Source organism: Anomaloglossus baeobatrachus, chromosome 6 (assembly GCF_048569485.1).
Source record: "Anomaloglossus baeobatrachus isolate aAnoBae1 chromosome 6, aAnoBae1.hap1, whole genome shotgun sequence".
In the NCBI taxonomy this organism is placed as follows: domain Eukaryota; kingdom Metazoa; phylum Chordata; class Amphibia; order Anura; family Aromobatidae; genus Anomaloglossus; species Anomaloglossus baeobatrachus.
The window spans coordinates 44656643-44682883 of NC_134358.1; the positions used below are offsets into that span (position 1 = coordinate 44656643).

At 52.0% G+C, this 26241-nt stretch overlaps 1 protein-coding gene across 2 annotated transcripts in view; it reads right to left on the reverse strand.

Moving 5' to 3' along the window:
• Positions 1-579: 579 nt before the first annotated feature.
• Positions 580-26241, reverse strand: part of ATAD2 (ATPase family AAA domain containing 2) — a 289706-nt gene continuing 264044 nt past the window's right edge. For both annotated transcript variants that reach the window (XM_075352894.1, XM_075352895.1), the window contains exons 27-28: positions 3326-3454; positions 580-1503 (exon numbers count right to left, since the gene is read on the reverse strand). In XM_075352894.1, the coding sequence (XP_075209009.1) occupies positions 1468-1503; positions 3326-3454 (165 nt within the window). In that variant the 3' untranslated portion in view covers positions 580-1467. The remainder of the gene's footprint in view (positions 1504-3325; positions 3455-26241) is intronic.

A 26241-nucleotide genomic window follows, 5' to 3' on the forward strand; every position in this document is an offset into this window, starting at 1 on the left:
ACCAGGCCGCAGCCAATATGGTAGGGGTAGAAGTCAGAAATATCAAAAAATTATCCCCATTAAAAAATAACTTTTAATAATATTAAAAGGTAAAAAACCACACAGTATAAATGCAGGGTGTATAATAACAAATGCTAGGAGGGAGTAGGTATAAAAATAACCCTACAAAGCCCTAATCAAGCTCTCCCTACCTAGCAATGGAGGGTATGACGCCCTAGGATTGTGGCGCCCCCATTCACCGACGGGAGACCCAGAATGACCCTATAAAACCCTGCAAAGGCCAAAAACCCCAAACAATTACAAAAACAGCCCCATCAAGATGAAATGGAGACATAAGAAACTTATCTGAGAGTATCCTGAAGACAGAGTCCCAATACTCTGAGATAAGTTTCTTATGTCTCCATTTCATCTTGATGGGGCTGTTTTTGTAATTGTCTGGGGTTTGTATGGCCTTTGCAGGGTTTTATAGGGTCATTCAGGGTCTCCTGTCGATGAATGGGGGCGCCATACCCTCCATTGCTAGGTAGGGAGAGCTTAGTTAGGGCTTTATTGGTTTTTTTTTATCCCTTCTCGCTCCTAGCATTCGTTATTATACACCCTGCATTTATACTGGTTTTTTTTTTTACCTTTTAATGATATTAAAAGTCATTTTTTTAACGGGGAATAATTTTCGGTATTTCAAATCGTTAAAGTGTACCCTTTGTGTCCATGGCAAGAAATGGGTGATAACATTGCTTAAGCTATGCCATAAAATGTCCGAACCGATAACTGTTTTTCTGTTTCTGGGAGAGGACGGCGTCCATGGCTCCTCCTTTACTGGCATTGACGTTTTCCATAACTTACACATTTTAATATATTTGAGGAAATCTCTGCATTAAGTTTTAAAACTGCTGCAACTACCCTGTAACTGTAAATGCTGGTGGTCCACGGGCCCCTTGTTTTGGTGGCAAAGTACGCAACAGTCTTGTTTTTGGTGGAAGCATAATATGGCATTCTGTACATGTATGAGGCAGAGACTCCATATAGACACGTGGCTGTTAACGAAGCAGTATTGATGAACCCAAATACACAAAGTAGTTGACCAAAAAAAAAAAAAAAAATAATAATTCGAAGGACCCTCTTCCAGTGGCCAACCAACTAGAGCCCTGCCAACCTTCTCCGTTCCAGATTACAAGGCCCGGCAGAACCTCAGAAGAGGTGCTGAGGTGGCTTTCTATGGGCCAGTGCCACGGGCTATTTGAAGTGGCCGCCGGACCAGGGGTCCTGCAAATCTTTTGACTCAAATTTAAAAATAAAAATTCATGAATATATACATTGTTTATTGGTAAAAATAACATCCAAGCTTTTAAAAACAGACAACCCTCTGAACATTTAGCATTAGGGGACTTTTAGAATATGTACAAGTAAACAATTAATATATTAGATAAACGATATCTTGAGGCAAATTTACAAGTTTGGCGAGCAATCTCAGATCCTGAAATGCGTCACCTCGCGTTCCATTTCCTAAAGGACAAGAAAAAAAAAAAAAAAAAGATTGAGACAAAAAACACCAAAAAAACAAAAAAAAAAAAAAACAAACAAAACACATTCTGAAAGGTATTTAGCTTTTGTTACATTTGTGATGCTTCTAGACTATTGAAAAATGTAATATTACCAGTTATGTATATTAGATTTTATGACAGGGTATTGATCCAGGGAACTAGTCTGATTGCCGGATGTGGAGTCAGGAAGGAATTTTTCCCCCCATTGGGTTTTTTTTTGCCTTCCTCTGGATCAACATGTTAGGCTACGGGTTGAACTAGATGGACTTAGAGTCTCCCTTCAACCTTAAAAACTATGAAACTATTAGTGTTTTTTTTTTCAAAAAATAAGCCTTCCCCCTAGCAGGATTTTTCAGCAATTATGGGTTAAGGTTTAACTATAAGCCCTACCCTGAAAATAAGCCCTAGTCACCGTTCAATAATTAATTGTTCATGCAGCTAAAAAAAAAAAAAAGGTTACAGGTACTGCAAGACACTTTATTATAGAGAGCAGACACCCCCCAAAAGGAATGAAGAAGCAATCACACCCACAGACAGCAGATCGTGCACACACACATCAGATCGAACCCCTAAGTGAGTGCTTCACCAAGAATAAGACCTACCCGAAAATTAGCCCTAGCACTTTTTTCGAGGAAAAAAAATAAAAATAAAAATGATGAGTGTTATTTTTGGAAAAAAAAAACCAAACACCTTACTACCTATGAGGAGGGGCTTAAGGACATGTGAAATTCTCTGGATTTTTGCAGTTCGTTAAAGGGTATGTTCACACAGTGCATCTTATGATGCAGCGTTTTTGTCCCCAAAAAAAAACACACCAGCGGCAAATGCATGTGTTTTGCAAAGGGGTTTTTTTTTGTTTTTTTTAAGTCAAATCACAGACTGCAAGGGCTAAAAAAAAAAAACACGTAAAAACACAAAGAATTCGACATGCTGCATCTTCAGCTAAGATGCAAACAAATAGATGCACTGTGCAGACAGTAAAATGGAAATCTCAGACTTTGCTGGGCGAAGGAAATGAATTTTGGTGCATCTTTAGGACCTGAAAAAACACACAAAAAAACCCGCACTAAACGATGCACTGTGCGAACATAGTTTTAGGAAATCTATCACAAGGTTTTTGCTCCTCCATCTGAGAGCATCATAATGTAGAGACAGAGACCTGGATTCCAGGATAGAAGGGCCGAGCGATAGAAGGGCCGAGCGATAGAAGGGCCGAGCGATAGAAGGGCCGAGCGATAGAAGGGCCGAGCGATAGAAGGGCCGAGCGATAGAAGGGCCGAGCGATAGAAGGGCCGAGCGATAGAAGGGCCGAGCGATAGAAGGGCCGAGCGATAGAAGGGCCGAGCAATTAAAAAAAAAAAAAAAAATTGCTACAGATTAGCAGTTATACAGAGCTCATGTATATGCTGGACTATCTACAGCACGCCAAGTAGTCCTGTAATCTACTGCTGATGAAACCGTGAACAAAATTACACCAAGTAGCCTAATAAGTGACACCGCTGGAATCAGGATCTCTGTCTCTACATTATGATTCTCTCAGATTAGGTGTTAAATTACCTGGCGACAGATTCCCTTTAATACATACAACTCCAAAGACCTCTTAAAAAGGAGTTGTTTCATCTAAACACACCGGTACAATATTACAGATCACTGGGGATTATCGTCTGGTGACGGAGGAGGATTCCTTCTATGACATCCAGCAACAAATGTATCAGAAAAATAGGCTACACTGTTGTGGTCGATCACGCAAGTGTAAATCCATGCTTTGCATACGTCCTCCTTACCTGTAATAATTGTGTCTTGTCATATTCCTTACGATGTCTGTAAATACACTGGCTCAGCAGGGCATATAACTTCTCCAGCTGCAATACATTATATCCTTTGCTTTTACCTACAACTTTGTTTAAGAGTTCCTAAAGAAGGAGGAAAGACAAAAAAAATTCATTAAAGTGTAAATGGTTAACGATTTCTAAAATAAAAAGTCACCTGTTTCCTGTTAAAGAAAGATTATAAAGGAGGAAAATTTGCAGGTTTTTTTATATTGTTCCTTGGTAAGTGCACACGAGGAATTTTTGCTGTGGACCTGTGGAGGCAAGAAAACTTTACAGCACATTATTGCATTGCCAAGGGTGAAAACCATAATAACTAGAGTTAGGCCCTGTGCGCACACTGCCTTTTTGTTCATAATGTTCAGGCAGTCCTTCCCTAGCAAAATCTATGAGAAATCCAAAATGCTGTGCGCGCACTTTTCCCTACAGGTTTTGCTGCAGAATTTCTGCAACAAAAAGTAGCAGCATGTCACTTTTCCGCAGGTACCTGCGGTTCTGCCATTGATAAATGGTTAAAAACCATAGGTACAAAAATCGAGGAAAATGCCCAGTAAAACCGCATGTGGATTTTGGTGCTTTTTTTGCCACAGGTGCGGAATTCTGCCAGAGGGTGCAGATTTTGCTTAAGAAACAGATTTTCCCAGTGCGCACAGACCCTTAAGCAAACAAATGCAAGTGTAATTGAAGTGTACTCAAACTTGCACAAATTTGGATTTTGATTTGTTGCTTCTGTGCGAATCCAGAAAAATGGCGGCTGTTGCAGTTAGCCTTACACGGTTCATAAAAATGCCATAAAAAAAGTTAAAATAAAAAATTGTTATCCTCACCTCACCGGCCTTTGTCGTATTCCTTATGGCCGCGCTGAAATCCTTGGGTATCACACTAGGCCGGGACTTAAAGTCCCGTCACACATGACAATTTATCGTACGATCGCACCCACCCCCGTCGTTTGTGTGTCACGGGCAATTCGTTGCCCGTGGCGCACAATGTAGTTAACCCCCGTCACACGTATTTACCTCCCTAACGACGTCGTTGTGGGGGCGAACATACTCTTCCTGAAGGGGGAGGGGCGTGCGGCGTTACAGCGACCGCCCCATAGAAGCGGAGGGGCGGAGATGAGCGGGACGTAACATCCCGCCCACCTCCTTCCTTCCGCATTGCTGGCGGGACGCAGGTACGGTGTTAGTCGTTCCCGGGGTGTCACACGGAGTGAGGTGTGCTGCCTCAGGAACGATGAACAACCTACGCGCAGAAGGAGGAACGGCACTATGAAAATGAATGACGTGTCAACGAGCAACGATAAAAGGTGAGTATTTTGCTCATTAACAGTCGTTCGGAGGTGTCACATGGTACGATATCTCTAACGATGCCGGATGTGCGTCAAACTCCGTGACCCCGACGACATATCGTTTAGATATATTGTAGCGTGTGACGGGGCCTTAACAGGTTTAACAGACCTAGGAGGGTTTTCCCACACATGCACGCAATATTGAGACATCATGACATGCTCTTTAACCCCTTCACGACCGTGGGCAGTAAAATTACGTCCTACTTTAACGTGACTTAACAACCAGGGGCGTAATTTTACGGCCTAAACTTCATTTGATTGCCGTGGCCACAGCAACGGCTTTCAAATGATGTCCCCTGCTGTTTCTTACAGCAGGGGACCTTTGCTTGACCCCAGGGGGGGTGGCATCGCCACCCCCTATCGACGATCGATGTGATTGGCTGTTCAAATCTGAACCGCCAACCACATCGTTCGCACTAATTTCGGCAAAAATAATGCCAGAATTACTGCGATACTGTGAGATCCGGCTATGATCTGCTCTAGCAGCTACAGCAGATCATAGCCGGAGCTCTAAAATGTCGCCCCCATCCCCTGCAGCACTGATTGGAGCGATCGTGTTATGACGCGCAATCGCTCCAATCAGTGTGCAGTGGGGCGGTCTGATCTGCCGGTGACCGCCCTCCCCAGGCCTGTGCTGGCCTGCGAGCCCTCCCCCAACATGTCTGCAGCGTGTAGTGGCTGGTACTTGTGGTACCACGCCACCGCTGCTGCCAACGCCGTATCTGAGGTCACCGCTCCTGCTGCACGTGAGTACTGTGCTCACCTTGCAGCCCGTGCGCGCTCCCGTGCGCGTTCCAGTGATGCCCCCCCCGACATCCCGATCTGCTCCCCCCGCGATCTGACTGCCTCCCCCATTATCTCTATTCTGCTTCTGCAGCTCCCTCTCCGGTCTCCCCCCCCCCCCTGCTCCCCCCCACCTCTGCTCTCCCCCCCTGCTCGCCTCCTACCCCTCTGCTCTCCCCCGACGTCCTCTTACCTGTCTTCACCGGCTCGTCCGAGGTCTTAACTGGCCCGATCACCTCTGCCTCCATCGCTGGGTCCTTCCTGGGCATTCTGCTGATCTGCCCAACATCCTGCCTGCTGCTCCTGTAAAGCGGTTCTTCTGCAGCTCTTCTGGTCAGTGATCCTCTGGGTACTGTGAGTATAACTTTTTTTTTTTCCTGTATCCTGTTTATTTTTACACCTCATCCGTCCGTGCGTCCCGCCGAGCGCTGATCAGGGATGCAGATAACGTATCTGCATCCATGGTTAATTTTTGGCGTGACTTTTTTTACATATCCCCGACGCTTTTTGTATCTCATCCGAATGTGCGTCCTGCAGTAGTCGATCAGTGCACCGCGTCTGTGCGTTTGAAAAGTCAAATGGCGTTCCTTCTCTTCTGAGCCCTGCCATGCGCCCAAACAATTACTTTCCACCACATATGAGGTATCTACGTACTCAGGAAAAATTGCACAATACGTTTTATGGCGCAGTTTTTCCTGAAACCGTTGTAAAAAAAAAAAAAAAAAAAAACTACCTGATTGATGCAAAAAAATTTCTGGTTAAAAAAAAAAAAAAATAAAAAAAAATTTCACGGTTCAACGTTCTCAACTTCTGTGGAGCCCCTGGGAGTACAAGGGGCTCACCAAACATCTAGATAAATTCCTTGAGGGGGTCTAGTTCCAAAATTGGGGTAATTTGTGGGGGAGCTCCACTGTTTAGGCACCATATGGGGGTCTCCAAACATGACATGGCGTCCACGAATGATTCCAATCAATTTTGCTGTCAAATGGCGTTCCTTTTCTTCTGAGCCCCGCCATGCGCCCAAACAATTACTTTCCACCACATATGAGGTATCTGCGTACTCAGGAGAAATTGCACAATACGTTTTATGGTGCATTTTTTCCTGATACCCTTGTGGAAAAAAAAAAGCTACTTGGTTCGAGTGACAGTTTTGTGGTGAAAAATAAAATTGTATTCCTGGCTCAACATTATCAACTTCTGTGGAGCCCCTTGGGGCTCGCTAAACATCTAGAAAAACTCCTTGAGGGGTCTAGTTTCCAAAATGGGGTCACTTGTGGGGGAGCTCCACTGTTTAGGCACCATAGGGGGTCTCCAAACGTGACATGGCGTCCGATAATGATTCCAACCAATTTTGCTGTCAAATGGCGTTCCTTCTCTTCTGAGCCCCGCCATGCACCCAAACAATTACTTTTCCTTTCGCCACGACAGCACCCACGAGAGGGATCTGCCCCATTCAGGACAGGAAACCTACAGATAAAAAGGGGCGGTCCCCCTCCCTCATCAGTTAGTTTCCGGTCCTGAATGGATCGGAACCTACCATACCTGGGTCCAGTGGAGTCCGTGCGGTCTCTAGGGGAACGGCGGAGTTCAGGATCCGGAAGCACGGTCGGTGGAGCTCCCCTCGTGGTCTCCATCCTCCGGTGCACCTCGTCCTCTTTCCCTTGGTCCGGCCTTGTCCACCTGGGAAAGGACGCCTGCAGGACCGCGCTGGTGAGTATGCTGTACGCGGTGGGGCCGGAGGCTCTCCCTGTGCCGACTCAGTGCCTGCTTTTTCCGGGTTGCAGGGCACAAGTGCGCGGGGGGGCGGGCGTGTCCGGGTCCTGCCGTGTCAGCGCGCGCGACTGCAGGGACCCGGAAGTGCACGGGAGCACTTCCGGGGGAACGGATGGCATGGAGACGCCCGTGGATCCCTCCTGACGCGAAGAACGCTGCTAGGCGGTGAGTTGCTGTGCGCGGTGGGTCAGGCGCTCCCTCTGCGCCACGTGCTTTGCAGCAGCGTGTACGCGCGGGAGGGGCCGTGTCCGGGGCCTGCTGCGTCAGCGCTCGTTGCTACGGTGGTGGCCCGGAAATGCAGGAGCGCTTGAAGGGGGGTGCACTAAGGTGGGCTTCCCTATTAATGGAGAGTGGAGCTCCAGGCAATGTGCTCCGTTCCTTTCCATGATGGGAAGTCCACGCACCTCCCCATCCCGGGACCCTTCTCCGTCCAGGGATGCTGGACAAAAGGACTCCAGCGACACCAGGAGTTCCACGGGTCGTAAGAGGAAGGAGGACCGTATAGACTCTGCATCCTCTAAGGGCCGCCTGGCAAAGCCTTCATCTCCACCTCCAAAGCCGGTATCCGTTCTTTTCCTGGTATGGGTGAGTGAACTTCGTGAATGTCCCCCTATACTGATGTTCCCTTCCGGTTCTGTTCCAGGCCCCTAGGAAGTGCACCGCTAAGGCTAATAATAAGGAATGCCCCCTGTGTGTTTGTCCCCTCCCTAAAGACTACATACATAGACTTTGTGGGCCCTGCATCCAAGCTATACGGGGGGAGCCTCCGGCTTCTACTGTCCCCCCTCCGGATCTCCGGGACCTAATCCGTACAGAGATTCAGGCTTCTCTTCAGTCCCTTCAAGGGTCTAAGCAGCACAAGAAAACTCACCGCCAGCATGATTCTCCCAGTCTTCTGACTCGGATGAAAGCCATGGTGTTTCTTCTTCAGCCTCTTCCTCGTCTTCTTCTGACGAGGCTGGAAAAGCATGTTTTTCCTTAGATGGGATGGACGGCTTGGTGAAGGCCGTTCGATCAACCATGGGTATTGCAGAGGGAAAAAAACCCAAATCAGCTGATCATAGGTAATAGGTGGGTCATGCTCTATTTGCTGGTCTCACTAAGAAGAAGCGGAAGTCTTTTCCTGTAAATGAGGCCCTTAAAACCATTGTTCGCAAGGAATGGCAGAAACAGGATCATCGCGGGTTTCTCCCATCTTCTTCGAAGCGAAGATACCCCTTTGATGACGCGGACTTATCACAATGGTGCAAAGTACCAAAGGTGGATGTGGCCGTGGCAAAATCCTCCAAAAAGTCGGCGCTGCCTTTCGAGGATATGGGATTCCTGCGAGATCCTCTGGACCGTAAATCCGATGCCTTCCTGCGAAAGACCTGGGAAGCCTCTGCAGAGGCAATGAAACCCGCCATTTCTGCAACATGTACTGCCAGGTCCCTTTCAGTCTGGCTAGATCACTTAGAAAAGCAGCTTAAGTCAGGCACCTCCAGAGATAAGATTGTTTCCTCGCTACCCTTACTCAAAGACGCAGCTACTTACCTGGCAGATGCTTCTGCCGACTCTGTCCGCCTGGCGGCCCGAGCGGCAGGGTCTTCTAATGCAGCCCGGAGAGCTCTCTGGCTGAAGTCGTGGAAAGGGGACACATCCTCAAAATCGAGACTGTGTGCTCTTCCCTGTGAGGGTGAGTTCCTCTTTGGTCCTCAGCTGGATGACATACTCACCAAGGCTGGTGATCGTAAAAAGGGGTTCCCTAATGCATTTACTCCTCTCCCTCTAGGCATCCGTATCGCAAACGTAGTTTTCAGCCCACCCGGCCCGACCGCAGGGACAGATCTGACAACCCCGCTTCTGGGTCCAAGGGAGCCCTGTTTGGCAACCCTTCCTTCCGTCGGAAGTTCCCAAAACAATGATGAGGTTTTTCCGGTGGGAGGCAGGCTCCGTTTTTTTGCGGCCGTTTGGACAACCATCACTTCCAGCTCCTTTATCCTGGATTTGCTCTCACATGGTCTCCGGCTGGACTTCACCTCCCTCCCTCCTCGATTTTTTTGTCTTACACCCACTAGGAGGTCGGCAGATCAACATCACGCACTGGTGTCGGCAGTCCTCACTCTCGTGGAAAAGCAGGTTCTTGCGCCAGTCCCATTACATCAGAGGGGCCGAGGGTTCTACTCCCCCCTTTTCTTAGTACCAAAACCCGATGGGTCATTTAGGACCATAATTAATCTAAAGAAGCTTAATCTCTTTCTGAAATACCGGCCTTTTAAAATGGAATCCCTCCTGACCACTATAAAATTGCTCTTCCCCAATTGTTACATGGCAGTCCTTGATCTAAAAGATGCGTATTAACACGTCCCGGTCCACCCACATTATCAGCAGTACCTCCGGGTAAGCACTCTCCATTCACGACTCCGTTCACCATTTCCAATTCACGGCCATGCCCTTCGGCGTTTCCCTCGCCCCACGGATTTTCACTAAAATCATGGCTGAGGTCACTGCTCACCTTCGCGAACACCAGACTTTCATAGTCCCTCATTTGGATGACCTACTGGTTGTGGGTAACACGGCGGCACAATGTTCCCTCCGCCTCCATCATGCTATGTCGACCGGCTTTTGAATCTACAAAAATCTAGACTCACGCCCTCCACCTTTCAGTCTTTCCTAGGCATGCACCTGGATTCCCGCCAACAGCGTTGTTTTCTTCCGTCAGACAAAGTGGCCAAAATCCAGAGGATTGTACGACGCGCACAGAGTCACGGGTCACTCTCTCTCCGGTCCGCCATGTCTCTGTTGGGGTCCCTGACTTCCTGTATCCCCGCTGTCCAGTGGGCCCAGCTTCACTCCAGGCAGCTACAGTGGGAGGTCCTTGCGGCTGCAAGATCCCATCCAGGGTCCCTCGATCATCCTCTGACCTTGACAGACACTGCCCGTGCTTCCCTGACCTGGTGGTTGCGGGAGGCGAACTTAACCAAGGGGAAGGAATGGCATGTTCACTCCACCAGTCTCCTCACAACGGACGCCAGCCCCTGGGGGTGGGGGGCTCACCTGGGGGACTCTATGGCCCAAGGTCTTTGGTCCGCTCAAGAGTCAACTGCGTCATCCAACCGGAAAGAACTCATGGCAGTCAGTCAAGCCCTGATGTCATTTCTTCCCCTCCTCAGGGGCACCCATGTACGGCTCTGTACGGACAGACTGTGGTCGCGTACATCAACCGCCAAGGGGGGACGAGGTCCTCTTCCCTCATGTCCACGGCGGTTCTCCTATTGGAACTCGTCGAAACCCATGTCTTGTCCCTCTCTGCGGTACACATCCGGGGGGTGGACAATGTCAAAGCGGATTTCCTCAGCCGTCACACTCTCCGTCAGGGAGAATGGGTCTTACATCGGGAGGTTTTTGCTCAAATCGTGCAGTGCTGGGGCCTGCCAGTTATAGACTTGTTTGCTACCAAAGACAAACAGGCAGTTGAAACAATTTGGCTCCCTGAACAGGGCAGATCAGCCGACGGTCCTGGATGCCCTTCAGGTTCCTTGGCGGTACAGCCTTGCTTATGCCTTCCCTCCCATGATTCTCCTTCCTACAGTCCTTCGGAAGATCAGGGAAGATCAAGCTCGCATTCTCCTTATCGCTCCCTTCTGGCCCAGGCGTCCCTGGTTCTCCCTCCTGAGATATATGTCAGTGACGGACCCCTGGGTTCTCCCCTCCCGACCAGACCTCCTTTCACAGGGTCCTTTCCTTCATCCACGCATCAAGGGACTTCACTTGACAGCATGGAATTTGAAAGGGCGTTACTAACCTCCCGCGGGTTTTCCAGTCGCCTTGTGGATACCCTGCTGCAGAGTAGAAAGCCGGTAACCACCCGTCAGTATGGTCGAGTTTGGAAACTGTTCCTTGCCTCCTTCCCCGATTCCTCACCTTCTGTGGTCCCGATCCCCTCTATTCCGGAGTTTCTCCAGTCTGGACGGGATATGGGTCTTGCAGTCAGTACCCTCAAAGTTCATGTGTCTGCCCTGGGCGCCCTCTACAATTCCAATATAGCAGGTAATAGGTGGGTCATGCGTTTCATCAAGGCATGTGACTGCGGTCAGCCGCTCCGTCTCACCTGCCCGACCCCCTGGGATCTCACTCTAGTTCTGGATGCCCTGACCCTTCCACCCTTTGAGCCGCTCACCTCGGCGTCTGACAAATTACTGTCCCTTAAAACCTGCCTCTTAGTCGCTCTCACTTCTGCCAGTCGTGTTAGCGATCTTCAGGCTCTGTCCGTGGATCCTCCCTTCCTTAGGATTTTTCCAGATCGAATTGTCCTCAAAACGGACCCGGCTTATTTGCCTAAAGTAGCTTCCCAGTTCCACCGTAGTGAAGAAATCGTCCTCCCTTCCTTCTTTCCTGTCCCTACCACACCAGAAGAATGTCGGTTTCACACCCTAGACGTCAGGGAAACCGTTCTAGCTTATATATCTCGGACAGCCCCTTGGCGGCAGGATAGGGCTTTGTTTGTTGCCTTTCAGGGTTCCAGACGTGGTCATCAGGTGACGAAGCATACCTTGGCCCGATGGATGCGGGATGCCATTTCCGTTGCGTATGAGATTAAGCGAGAGCCTCTTCCTTCCCCTGTACAAGCTCACTCTACTAGGGCGATGGCCTCCTCTTGGGCTGCCATGGCGGATGTCTCCATCGACAGTATTTCTAAGGCTGCCACCTGGTCCTCCCCCTCTACCTTTTACAAACACTACCGGCTGGACCTTTCTTCCTCCTCAGACCTTGCTTTTGGGAGATAGGTCCTTCAGATGGTTGTTCCTCCCTAAGTGTATTCTCTCTCCAAATCTCTCGTGGGTGCTGTCGTGGCGAAAGGAAAAAAGACTATATTACTTACCGGTAATGGGATTTTCCAGAGTCCACGACAGCACCCTTTACACCCCTGCCCTTTTTTCTTTTCTTTGGTGTTATTTAATTTTTTTATTACCTTGTTACTAATCCATGGCGATTCCTCTCACCTTCTCTGAAACTAACTGATGAGGGAGGGGGACCGCCCCTTTTTATCTGTAGGTTTCCTGTCCTGAATGGGGCGGATCCTTCTCTCGTGGGTGCTGTCGTGGACTCTGGAAAATCCCATCACCGGTAAGTAATATAGTCTTTCCACCACATATGAGGTATCGCCGTACTCAGGAAAAAATGCACTATAAATTTCATGGTGAATTTTTTCGATACCCTTGTGAAAAAAAAAAGCTACCTAGTTGAAGCCACCGTTTTGTAGTAAAAGAAGGGAATTTTGTTACTTACCGTAAATTCCTTTTCTTCTAGCTCTTATTGGGAGACCCAGACGATTGGGTGTATAGCACTGCCTCCGGAGGCCACACAAAGCAATTACACTAAAAAGTGTAAGGCCCCTCCCCTTCTGGCTATACACCCCCAGTGGGATCACTGGCTCACCAGTTTTAGTGCAAAAGCAAGAAGGAGGAAAGCCAATAACTGGTTTAAACAAATTCACTCCGAGTAACATCGGAGAACTGAAAACCGTTCAACATGAACAACATGTGTACCCGCAAACAAACCAAAAATCCCGAAGGACAACAGGGCGGGTGCTGGGTCTCCCAATAAGAGCTAGAAGAAAAGGAATTTACGGTAAGTAACAAAATTCCCTTCTTCTTCGGCGCTCTATTGGGAGACCCAGACGATTGGGACGTCCAAAAGCTGTCCCTGGGTGGGTAAAGAAATACCTCATGTTAGAGCTGCAAGACAGCCCTCCCCTACGGGGAGGCAACTGCCGCCTGCAGGACTCTTCTACCTAGGCTGGCGTCCGCCGAAGCATAGGTATGCACCTGATAATGTTTGGTGAAAGTGTGCAGACTCGACCAGGTAGCTGCCTGGCACACCTGTTGAGCCGTAGCCTGGTGTCGCAATGCCCAGGACGCACCCACGGCTCTGGTAGAATGGGCCTTCAGCCCTGATGGAACCGGAAGCCCCGCAGAACGGTAGGCTTCAAGAATTGGTTCTTTGATCCATCGAGCCAGGGTGGCCTTAGAAGCCTGCGACCCTTTGCGCTTACCAGCGACAAGGACAAAAAGTGCATCCGAACGGCGCAGGGGCGCCGTGCGGGAAATGTAGATTCTGAGTGCTCTCACCAGATCTAACAAATGTAAATCCTTCTCATACCGATGAACTGCATGAGGACAAAACGAAGGCAAAGAGATATCCTGATTAAGATGAAAAGAGGATACCACCTTCGGGAGAAACTCCTGAATGGGGCGCAGCACTACCTTGTCCTGGTGGAAGACCAGGAAGGGAGCCTTGGAAGACAGCGCTGCTAGCTCAGACACTCTCCGGAGAGATGTGATCGCTACCAGAAAAGCCACTTTCTGTGATAGTCTAGAAAGTGAAACCTCCTTCAGAGGCTCGAAGGGCGGCTTCTGGAGGGCAACTAGTACCCTGTTCAGATCCCATGGATCTAACGGCCGCTTGTACGGGGGAACGATATGGCAAACCCCCTGTAGGAACGTGCGCACCTTAGAAAGTCGTGGTAGACGCTTCTGAAAAAAGACGGATAGCGCCGAGACTTGTCCTTTCAGGGAGCCGAGCGACAACCCTTTTTCTAACCCAGATTGCAGGAAAGAAAGAAGGGTAGTTAATGCAAATGGCCAGGGAGACACTCCCTGAGCAGAGCACCAGGATAAGAATATCCTCCACGTTCTGTGGTAGATCTTAGCAGACGTGGGCTTCCTAGCCTGTCTCATGGTGGCAACGACCCCTTGGGATAAGCCTGAAGACGCTAGGATCCAGGACTCAATGGCCACGCAGTCAGGTTGAGGGCCGCAGAATTCCGATGGAAAAACGGCCCTTGGGACAGTAAGTCTGGTCGGTCTGGTAGTGCCCACGGTTGGCCGACCGTGAGATGCCACAGATCCGGATACCACGCCCTCCTCGGCCAGTCTGGAGCGACGAGTATGACGCGGCTGCAGTCGGATCTGATCTTGCGTAGCACTCTGGGCAAGAGTGCCAGAGGTGGAAACACATAAGGGAGCCGGAACTGCGACCAATCTTGCACTAGGGCGTCTGCTGCTAGAGCTCTTTGATCGCGAGACCGTGCCATGAAGGTTGGGACCTTGTTGTTGTGCCGGGACGCCATCAGGTCGACGTCCGGCCTTCCCCATCGGCGACAGATTTCCTGAAACACGTCCGGGTGAAGGGACCATTCCCCTGCGTCCATGCCCTGGCGACTGAGGAAGTCTGCTTCCCAGTTTTCTACGCCGGGGATGTGAACTGCGGATATGGTGGAGGCCGTGGCTTCCACCCACATCATAATGCGCCGGACTTCCTGGAAGGCTTGCCGACTGCGAGTCCCCCCTTGGTGATTGATGTATGCCACCGCTGTGGAGTTGTCCGATTGAATTCGGATCTGCTTCCCTTCCAGCCACTGCTGGAAGGCTAGAAGGGCAAAATACACTGCTCTGATTTCCAGAACATTGATCTGAAGGCTGGACTCCTGCTGAGTCCACGTACCCTGAGCCCTGTGGTGGAGAAACACTGCTCCCCACCCTGACAGGCTCGCGTCTGTCGTGACCACCGCCCAGGACGGTGGTAGGAAGGATCTTCCCTGTGATAATGAGGTGGAAAGGAGCCACCACTACAGAGAGTCCTTGGCCGTCTGGGAAAGGGAGACTTTCCTGTCCAGGGATGTCGACTTCCCGTCCCATTGGCGGAGAATGTCCCATTGAAGTGGACGCAGATGAAACTGCACAAACGGAACCGCCTCTATTGCCGCCACCATCTTCCCGAGGAAGTGCATGAGGCGTCTTAAGGAGTGCGACTGACTTTGAAGGAGAGCCTGCACCCCTGTCTGTAGTGACCGCTGCTTGCTCAGCGGAAGCTTCACTATCGCTGAGAGAGTATGAAACTCCATGCCAAGATACGTTAGTGATTGGGTCGGTGACAGATTTGACTTTGGGAAGTTGATGATCCACCCGAACGCCTGGAGAGTCTCCAGTGCAAAATTCAGGCTGAGTTGGCATGCCTCCTGAGAGGGTGCCTTGACCAGTAGATCGTCCAAGTAAGGTGTCACAAACCACCGGGGGGGTCACTCAGAAATCCCCCGCGCTGGCTACCAGTACGTCACAATCGGGGGGTAACAAGTGGGGGTCACCCCTCCTTTATACCTCCCGACCGACAGACAGAGCACGTGACGCGCTCTCTAGCGCCCCTCTTATAGTCAGGCCAATTATGGAATTGCCCGACAATAAGCAAGGAGGCCGCTATACTACTTATGCCGATTATTGAAGGGTCCCCGGTGAGAGTAGGGTATATATTCCCCCGACCTCCGCGGGCGGAATATATAATATCTTCCCGAATCTCAATGGCCTCCCCACAATAATCCTTGGCACAACTCGCTGCCACCAACCGCTTTACGGTAACTATTAGCCGAACACCCAGACGTGGGATTCAAGATCGAGATAACAGAACAGCCCAAGATTAATTATATAATTTAATCAGCCTAAAGCACACTAGAACTACAATATATACAATAGGGAATCTACAGAATATACATATGTCAGAGTACAGTTACAGATAAAGCATGGTTTACAAACAGGTATGCAATTCAATCAGTTACCTTGTGCGTCTGGCCACAGGGGGGCGCTGTAGACCAGGTTTCCAGGAACTCCCACAGATGTTTCCTACACGTGACCCCCAGCGAAAGAACACTGGAAAATGGCCGAAGTAGGGTTATCAACCTGGGCAAATCCAGGTCCCCTCCTACCTTCGTGACCTCAGAGGGAGCACTGCTCCACCCCTGGCTGGAGTTATGGACAAAATCCACAACATGGAATATGGCCATAACTTGGCCTGGGAGCGTCGTAGGCGGACGCCAATGCTCTCATTGTGACAGTTATGAATTTAGCTACAGAATGAGAGGTTTCATGACTTGTCTACTAGCTCCACATTGGCTGATATCACGCCTGGGGTATTTCCCAAGCTCCCGCTCCCATAAAAAAGGTGTGCCAGCATCGTCCGCATGCGAAAACACCATTTTTATGGTTGCCGTATTTATCGGAAATATGGCTTGCGAGATATGAACCATTTTTTACTGGAGTCGTTCTGTCTGGCTAGTTCCAGAGCCTTATAATGAGATACAACTCTTGTTACAGGGTGACGGCAGGGAGTCATCCTGTGTCCTTTGTTCCCACATCACCTAATTTCCATATCACAGGAGATGGCCATGGGATGGGTTGCTAAACAAGTTGTGTGAAGGAAAGGGGGGGTGACACCAGGAGAGGGCTTCCTGACATAACTTGAATATCATGATTTATCGTCATATCTCCGGATTTACCTCACACCTCCCCCCTTTTGAGGGCGCTAGGGGGCAGCACACTCCGGTGTTCCCCCGTGCGCCCGTCCGCGACCTCTCCTTGTCGGGACAGCCCGTCTGCGTTACCGTGGTCACGGCCCCTTTTGTGGCGAATGGTGAAGTTGTATTGCTGGAGCGCAAGGCTCCATCGCAACAATCGCCCATTCGTCCCAGAGACGGTGTGCAACCAGCTGAGGGGATTGTGGTCCGTCTCCACGATGAAGTGGCGCCCGTATAGATAGGGTTGCAGACGCTGCAGGGCCCACACTATGGCCAGGCACTCCTTCTCCATTGTGGAATAGGCCACTTCCCTCGGTAACAGCTTCCTGCTCAGGTACAAGACTGGGTGCTCTTGGCTCGCAGAGTCCACCTGGCTGAGCACCGCACCGAGGCCGAAGTCACTGGCGTCGGTCTGTACTACAAACGGCCGCGTGAAGTCGGCTGCCTGTAGCACGGGCGGGCTGGACAGGGCGTCCTTTAGGGCCCGGAAGGCTGTCTCGCAGTCCATTGTCCAATCGACTGCAGAGGGCAGCTTCTTCTTGGTGAGGTCCGTCAGGGGCTTTGCCAGGCTACTATAGCATGGAACAAACCTCCTATAGTACCCAGCGGTCCCCAAGAAGGACATCACCTGCTTCTTGGTCCTGGGGGTGGGCCAGGATGCGATGGCCTCCACTTTCTCAGGCTCGGGCTTCAGTGTTCCCCCGCCTACCCGGTGACCGAGGTACTGGACCTCGCTCATGGCCAGCTGACACTTGCCCGGCTTGATGGTCAAACCTGCCCGGTGGACCCGCCTGAGCACCTGTGCTAGATGCTCTAGGTGATCTTCCCAGGTGGGACTGAAGACGGCAATGTCATCCAGGTACGCGGCCGCGTACCCTTCAAGTCCCTTGAGCAGGGTGTTGACCATCCGCTGGAAAGTGGCAGGGGCATTCCTCATCCCGAATGGCATCACCGTGGACTCGTACAGTCCAAATGGGGTAATAAAGGCAGAGCGTTCCCTGGCCTTGCGAGTCAGGGGGATCTGCCAATATCCCCGGCTCAGGTCCATGATGGTCAGGTACTGAGCCCCGGCCAACTGATCGAGCAGGTCATCGATGCGTGGCATTGGGTACGCATCGGCGACCGTGACAGCATTGAGCCCCCTGTAGTCCACGCAGAACCGAGTGGTTCGGTCCTTCTTAGGGACGAGGACTACAGGCGAGGCCCAAGCGCTGTTGGATGCCTGGATCACCCCCAGCTTCAGCATCTCGTCAATCTCCTGGCGCATGTGTTGCTGCACCTCCAGGGAGACCCGATATGCTGAACGCCGGATCGGGGGATGATCCCCAGTGTCCACGTGATGGACAGCCAAGTCAGTCCTTCCGGGCTGGTTGGTAAACAACCCCCGGAAGGGGTGTAGGGTGGCCCACAGCTGGGACCGTTGGTCCTCCAAGAGCTGGTGGCCAACCTCCACATCCTCAATGGATCCGCCTGCCCTAACCTGGGCTAGCATATCCAAGAGGGTTTCCGCTTCTCCCTCCTCGGGCAGGTTGCACACGGGGAGCGCACATGCCTCCCGCTCATGATGTGCCTTCATCATGTTCACATGGAAGGGCTTCCGCCTTCCACGGGCAGGGTCCAGGGTGACCAGGTACGTCACAGGGTTGAGCTGCTGGTACACGAGGTATGGGCCTTCCCAGGCTGCCTGAAGCTTGTCCTGTGGTACGGGGACCAGTACCCACACCTTTTGACCCACTTGGTAGGTCCTCTCACAAGCGTTCTGGTCGTACCAACGCTTCTGATCGGCCTGGGCTTGAGCCATATTGTCGCGTACCAGTTGCGTCAAGGCCTGCATTTTGTCCCGGAAGCGCATGACATACTCGATAACCGACACTCCAGGGGTGGCCAAATCCCCTTCCCAAGCCTCTTTCACCAGAGCCAGGGGGCCCCGCACACGTCGCCCGTACAGGAGCTCAAACGGTGAGAATCCTGTTGAGGCCTGTGGAACCTCCCGGTAAGCAAATAACAGGTGTGGGAGATACCGCTCCCAGTCACGCCCATGGGAGTCGACCAACATCTTAAGCATCTGCTTTAAGGTGCCATTAAACCGCTCGCACAGGCCATTAGTCTGTGGATGGTACGGGCTGGCCACCAGATGTCGCACCTGGACTTGCTTACAGAGGGCCTCCATCAGCTGGGACATGAATTGGGTCCCCCGGTCAGTGAGCATTTCCTGGGGAAAACCCACTCGGGAGAAAATCTCCAGCAATGCGGTGGCCACCTTGTCAGCCCGAATGGACGACAAGGCCACTGCTTCTGGGTACCGGGTGGCATAGTCCACTACCGTCAGTATGAAGCGTTTCCCGGAGCTGCTGGGGATGGCCAGCGGGCCGACCAGATCCACAGCCACCCTCCTGAAAGGCTCATCGATGATGGGCAGAGATACCAGTGGGGCTTTGGGGCGTGGCCCCGCCTTCCCCACTCTCTGACAGGTTTCACACGAACGGCAGTAGGCAGCCACATCGGCCCCCATTTTTGGCCAGTAGAAATGCTGGTTTAACCTGGCCTTGGTCTTAGCGATCCCTAGGTGTCCGGCCATCGGAATCTCATGTGCGATCCGCAACAACTCCGTCCGGAACGGATAGGGTACCACCAACTGTCGGTCCCTGGGCCACGCCTCCGGTGAACCCTGCTGGACCGTGGCCCGGTACAGCCGTCCTTGGTCCCAGACCACTCGCTCCGGGTCCGAGTCCGAGGGAGGCTGTGCCGCCTGCTCCTTAAGAGCTTTCAGGCTGTCGTCAGCTTCTAACGCTGCCTGAAACCCCTGACTAGATGTGGCCAGAATCGACGAGACTGTCACATCTTCAGTCAGTACCCCGGGACCTGTGTCCTGGCCTCCACCTGACTCGGCTGCCACTTGGTCAGAAGGGGAAGAGCTATCGGACCTCCGGGAGGCCCCTTGGCTTCCAGCACTCCCACTGCGGGTGACAGCGGCCACAGCCGCTGCGACCGTGGGTCGTGCCTGCTCCTCCTCCGTTCCTGACCAAGTCGCCGGTTCAGGCAGACCTACCTGGCTTCCTGACACCCCGGTTGTGGGGGAACCATGCACCGAGATCTTACCTGGGAGCACTTCCGCTCCTGGACCGGCCCCAATCTCACCTGCCTGTTCCCCCCCTGCAGCAACAGAACCCCGCTGTGAAATCTCTGGGGACCCCACATTTGCTGTGGTAGCCCCCACCCCACACACTGGTCCTCCCCCTGCAGCACCCTGCTCTCTGCTTATCCCTGCAGAGGGCAACAGATCCCAGCTCACAGGCTGGTTACTTGTAGAGGCATTGTCCCACCTTTCTCTGACCCCCTCCCCTGTCACAGCGGCAGCTGAGTGTGTGTCTATGGTGTCTGTGCAAGCAGAAATATCAGAGTTCACTCCCTCCTCCCTTACATCATTCATAGATAACACATTAACATTGTTAGGAGTCATGTCAGTACGGGCTGAAAGTTCAGCCCTTGGTTGGGGCCCAAACTGGGAGGTTATCTGCCCCAAATCTGTCCCAAGTAGCACGTTTGCAGGGATCCGATCAGTTACCCCCACCTCCCTCACCCCTCGCCCTGCGCCCCAGTCCACATAAATGTCAGCAACAGGCAGCGCCGGGTCAATGCCTCCAATCCCGGAGACAGCGAGGGTTTTTCCAGGGATCAAGTCTTGGGGGGACACCATCTCAGGCCGCACCAGAGTCACCTCCGAGGCGCTGTCTCGCAGTCCTATGGTCACAGACCGGCCGACGGTGACAGGTTGGAAGCTGTCCAGGGACCTACCACCACCCCCACAATACACCTTGGGCGGCCCTTGGGACGGGGACGGAGCCGGGGCCTTGGGACGCTGAGGGCACATGGCCTTGAAGTGTCCAGGTAGGTTGCACTGGTGGCACCGTCTTGGTTCCGCCACGGGCCTGGAGAGGGGAGTTGAGGGGGACACCCCCTGCAGTCTAGGGGCAGGTGGGGCAGTCGCAGAATTCATCTTACCCCCTCTCCAGGTGCTGCTGGTGGCCGCTCTCCTGGCCTCAGGGGCCCGGTTGTTGGTGTAGTCATCGGCAAGGGCAGCTGTAGCCGTGGACCCCTTTGGCTTCTGGTCTCGGATGAACTGGCGGAGATCCTCAGGGCAGTTCCACAAGAGTTGCTCCGTGATGAACAAGTCCAGGATCTCCGGTCCGGTGGAAAGCTGCAGGCCTTGGGTCCAGTGGTCGGCAGCTCGGGCAAGTGCCCGCCGGTGGTCAGCCCAGGAGTCCTTTGGTCCCTTCTGTAGGCTCCGGAACTTCTTGCGGTAGGACTCTGGAGTGAGGTTGTACTGTTGGATCAGGGCCCGCTTGATGGTGTCGTAGCCCTGATCTGCCTCAGCAGGCAAGTCCCCAAGGACATCCAGGGCCTTACCCCTTAAACGGGGGGTCAGGTATTTGGCCCACTGGTCCTTGTCCAGATGGTGCTGCAAGCAAGTCCGTTCAAAAGCAGTCAAGAAAGAGTCCAAGTCTCCATCCTTCTCCAGCACTGGGAAGTCCTCAACACGGACCTTTGGAAGTTTGGTGTCTCGAAGGTCACGTGTGGCTGATGAGGGCCGGAGCTGAGCTAGCTGCAGCTGGTAGTCACGGTCTGCCTGTCGCTCTCGCTCTCGCTCTTCACGCGCTGCCTGCCGCTCTCGCTCCGCAGCCTCACGCTCTGCGTGCCGCTCCGCAGCCTCAGCGTCACGCGCTGCCTGCCGCTCTGCCCTGCGCTCTGCCAGGAGTTCCTTGTAGCCCTTCTGGTCTCCAGCCTGGAGAAGGGCCATAGCCATTTGAAGAAGGCTATCCGAGCCTCCCAGGCTCGGTGGAATGGCACGTGGTGATCTGCGGCACGCTGCAGAGCTAGGCGATTCACTGTCCCTTTCAGAGCGGAGGGCTGGCATCTGGCTCGTTGAGGAACCTTGGGTGAGCTCCTCCTCATCTTGTCCAGCAGTGCCAGGTTGCGCAATGTCCTCGGCAGAACGGTTTTCTGGCGTCGAGCTCCTGGAGGACTCGTGGGCAACCTCCTCATTGCTGTCCACAGCACCGTCCTCCCTCTCTTCGGCTCCTGCCTTAGCATTGGCCAGTTGCATAGCTCTGCTCCTGGTGCCATCAGCCATTCTTGCAGACTTTTGGTCACTGACACAGAACTGACACCCGATGCCTCCACACACCTTACAGTATCTGCACTCTGACACTCTAGTGTTGAGCTAGTCTGAAGACCCCAGCAGCCACAGCTGCTGCAGGCAGTCTTTAGTGTCTGGGAGTATGGGTCTCACCCTCACACACACTATTATCTCGATCCCACCGCTGCCACCAATATGTCACAAACCACCGGGGGGGTCACTCAGAAATCCCCCGCGCTGGCTACCAGTACGTCACAATCGGGGGGTAACAAGTGGGGGTCACCCCTCCTTTATACCTCCCGACCGACAGACAGAGCACGTGACGCGCTCTCTAGCGCCCCTCTTATAGTCAGGCCAATTATGGAATTGCCCGACAATAAGCAAGGAGGCCGCTATACTACTTATGCCGATTATTGAAGGGTCCCCGGTGAGAGTAGGGTATATATTCCCCCGACCTCCGCGGGCGGAATATATAATATCTTCCCGAATCTCAATGGCCTCCCCACAATAATCCTTGGCACAACTCGCTGCCACCAACCGCTTTACGGTAACTATTAGCCGAACACCCAGACGTGGGATTCAAGATCGAGATAACAGAACAGCCCAAGATTAATTATATAATTTAATCAGCCTAAAGCACACTAGAACTACAATATATACAATAGGGAATCTACAGAATATACATATGTCAGAGTACAGTTACAGATAAAGCATGGTTTACAAACAGGTATGCAATTCAATCAGTTACCTTGTGCGTCTGGCCACAGGGGGGCGCTGTAGACCAGGTTTCCAGGAACTCCCACAGATGTTTCCTACACGTGACCCCCAGCGAAAGAACACTGGAAAATGGCCGAAGTAGGGTTATCAACCTGGGCAAATCCAGGTCCCCTCCTACCTTCGTGACCTCAGAGGGAGCACTGCTCCACCCCTGGCTGGAGTTATGGACAAAATCCACAACATGGAATATGGCCATAACTTGGCCTGGGAGCGTCGTAGGCGGACGCCAATGCTCTCATTGTGACAGTTATGAATTTAGCTACAGAATGAGAGGTTTCATGACTTGTCTACTAGCTCCACATTGGCTGATATCACGCCTGGGGTATTTCCCAAGCTCCCGCTCCCATAAAAAAGGTGTGCCAGCATCGTCCGCATGCGAAAACACCATTTTTATGGTTGCCGTATTTATCGGAAATATGGCTTGCGAGATATGAACCATTTTTTACTGGAGTCGTTCTGTCTGGCTAGTTCCAGAGCCTTATAATGAGATACAACTCTTGTTACAGGGTGACGGCAGGGAGTCATCCTGTGTCCTTTGTTCCCACATCACCTAATTTCCATATCACAGGAGATGGCCATGGGATGGGTTGCTAAACAAGTTGTGTGAAGGAAAGGGGGGGGTGACACCAGGAGAGGGCTTCCTGACATAACTTGAATATCATGATTTATCGTCATATCTCCGGATTTACCTCACATAAGGGATCACAGAGTGTCCGTGAGAGTGCAAGACTGCTACCACTGCTGCCATGATCTTGGTGAACACCCGGGGGGCTGTCGCCAGACCAAATGGCAGAGCCACGAACTGAAGATGGTCGTCTCCTATCACGAAGCGCAGAAAGCGTTGGTGCTCCGTAGCAATCGGCACGTGGAGATAAGCATCTTTGATGTCTATTGATGCTAGGAAATCTCCTTGGGACATTGAGGCAATGACTGAGCGGAGGGATTCCATCCGGAACCGCCTGGCGTTCACATGCTTGTTGAGCAGTTTTAGGTCCAGAACAGGACGGAAGGAGCCGTCCTTTTTTGGAACCACAAAGAGATTGGAGTAAAATCCTCGCCCCCGTTCCTGAGGGGGGACAGGGATCACGACTCCTTCTGCTCTTAGAGAGTCCACCGCCTGCAGCAGGGCATCTGCTCGGTTGGGGTGTGGGGAGGTTCTGAAGAACCGAAGTGGAGGCCGAGAACTGAACTCGATTCTGTACCCGCGAGACAAAATGTCTGTTACCCACCGGTCTTTGACCTGTGACAGCCAAATGTCGCAAAAGCGGGAGAGCCTGCCACCGACCGAGGATGCGGAGGGAGGAGGCCGAAAGTCATGAGGTAGCCGCCTTGGAAGCGGTTCCTCCAGTTGCTTTCCTGGGGCGTAAGTGAGCCCGCCAGGAATCTGAGCTCCCTTGTCCTTTCTGAGTCCCTTTGGACGAGGAGAATTGGGGCTTGCCCGAGCCTCGAAAGGACCGAAACCTCGATTGCCACTTTTTCTGTTGAGGTTTACTTGCTCTGGGCTGTGGCAAGGAAGAGTCCTTACCCTTGGACTGTTTTATGATTTCAGCCAATGGCTCACCAAACAGTCTGTCTCTAGATAATGGCAAGCTGGTTAAGCATTTTTTGGAACCAGCATCTGCTTTCCAGTCCTTTAACCATAAGGCTCTGCGCAAAACCACAGAATTGGCGGCCGCCATAGAGGTACGGCTCGTAGATTCTAGGACAGCATTGATAGCATAGGTCGCAAACGCAGACATTTGCGAAGTTAGGGACGCCACCTGCGGCACTGCTGGATGCATGATAGCATCCACCTGTGCTAAACCAGCTGAAATAGCTTGTAGTGCCCACACGGCCGCGAATGCTGGAGCAAACGACGCGCCGATAGCTTCATAGACAGATTTTAACCAAAGGTCCATCTGTCTGTCGTTGGCATCTTTAAGTGAAGCGCCATCCTCTACTGCGACTATGGATCTAGCCGCAAGCTTGGCAATTGGGGGATCCACCTTTGGGCACTGGGTCCAGCGTTTGGCCACTTCAGAGGGAAAAGGATAACGGGTATCCTTAGAACGTTTAGAAAAACGCTTGTCTGGATGAGCGTCGTGCTTCTGGATTGATTCTCTGAAGTCAGAGTGGTCCAAAAAAGCACTTAATTTACGCTTGGGATACAGGAAATGGAACTTCTCCTGCTGTGCAGCTGCCTCCTCTGCTGAAGGAGCTGGGGGAGAAATATCCAACAGTCTATTAATCGCCGATATAAGGTCATTAACCATGGCGTCACCATCAGGGGCATCCAGATTGAGAGGGGCCTCAGGATTAGAATCCTGATCACCGTCCTCAGTCTCATCACAGAGAGACTCTTCTCGCTGAGACCCTGAGCAGTGTGATGACGTCGAGGGTCTTTCCCAGCGAGCTCGCTTAGGCTGCCTGGGACTGTCATCTGAGTCAGAGACTTCAGCTTGTGATGCTTGAGACCCCCTTGAAGTACGGATGAGTTCCAACTGAGGGGGAACGGAGAGCATAGCCACAGCAGTGTCCATGGTCTGAGGAACTGGCCTGGCCTGCAAGGTCTCCAGGATTTTTGTCATAGTCTCAGACATTTTATCAGCAAACACTGCAAAGTCTGTCCCCGTCACCGGGGCAGGGTTCACAGGCGTCTCTGCCTGGGCTACCACCACAATAGGCTCTGGCTGACGAAGTGCCACTGGGACTGAACATTGCACACAATGTGAATCATTGGAGCCTGCCGGTAGATCAGCCCCACATGCAGTACAAACAGTGCACACAGCCCGTGCCTTGGCAGCCTTGCGTTTTGCGGATGACATGTTGCTGCCTCCTCAGAGCAGTACAGGGTGTCCAGCCAAGAAGCGACCTTACAGTGCACTATATAAGAAGGGAATTTTGTTACTTACCGTAAATTCCTTTTCTTCTAGCTCTTATTGGGAGACCCAGACGATTGGGTATAGCTACTGCCCTCTGGAGGCCACACAAAGCACTACATCAAAAGTGCAAGGCCCCTCCCCCTCTGGCTATACCCCCCCGTGGTATCACGGGTTCTCCAGTTTTAGTGCCAAAGCAAGAAGGAGGAAGCCAATAACTGGTTTAAACAAATTAACTCCGAATAACATCGGAGAACTGAAAAACCGTTCAACATGAACAACATGTGTACCCGCAAACAACAAAAAAACATCCCGAAGGACAACAGGGCGGGTGCTGGGTCTCCCAATAAGAGCTAGAAGAAAAGGAATTTACGGTAAGTAACAAAATTCCCTTCTTCTTCAGCGCTCTATTGGGAGACCCAGACGATTGGGACGTCCAAAAGCTGTCCCTGGGTGGGTAAAGAAATACCTCATGTTAGAGCTGCAAAACAGCCCTCCCCTACGGGGGTGTCACTGCCGCCTGCAGGACTCTTCTACCTAAGCTGGCATCCGCCGAAGCATAGGTATGCACCTGATAATGCTTGTGAAAATGTGTAGACTGGACCAGGTAGCTGCCTGGCACACCTGTTGAGCCGAAGCCTGGTGACGTAATGCCCAGGACGCACCCACGGCTCTGGTTGAGTGGGCTTTTAGCCCTGAAGGAACCGGAAGCCCCGCAGAACGGTAGGCCTCTAGAATTGGTTCTTTGATCCATCGAGCCAGGGTGGCTTTAGAAGCCTGCAACCCCTTGCGCGGACCAGCGACAAGGACAAAAAGTGCATCGGCACGGCGCATGGGCGCCGTGCGGGAAATGTAGATTCTGAGTGCTCT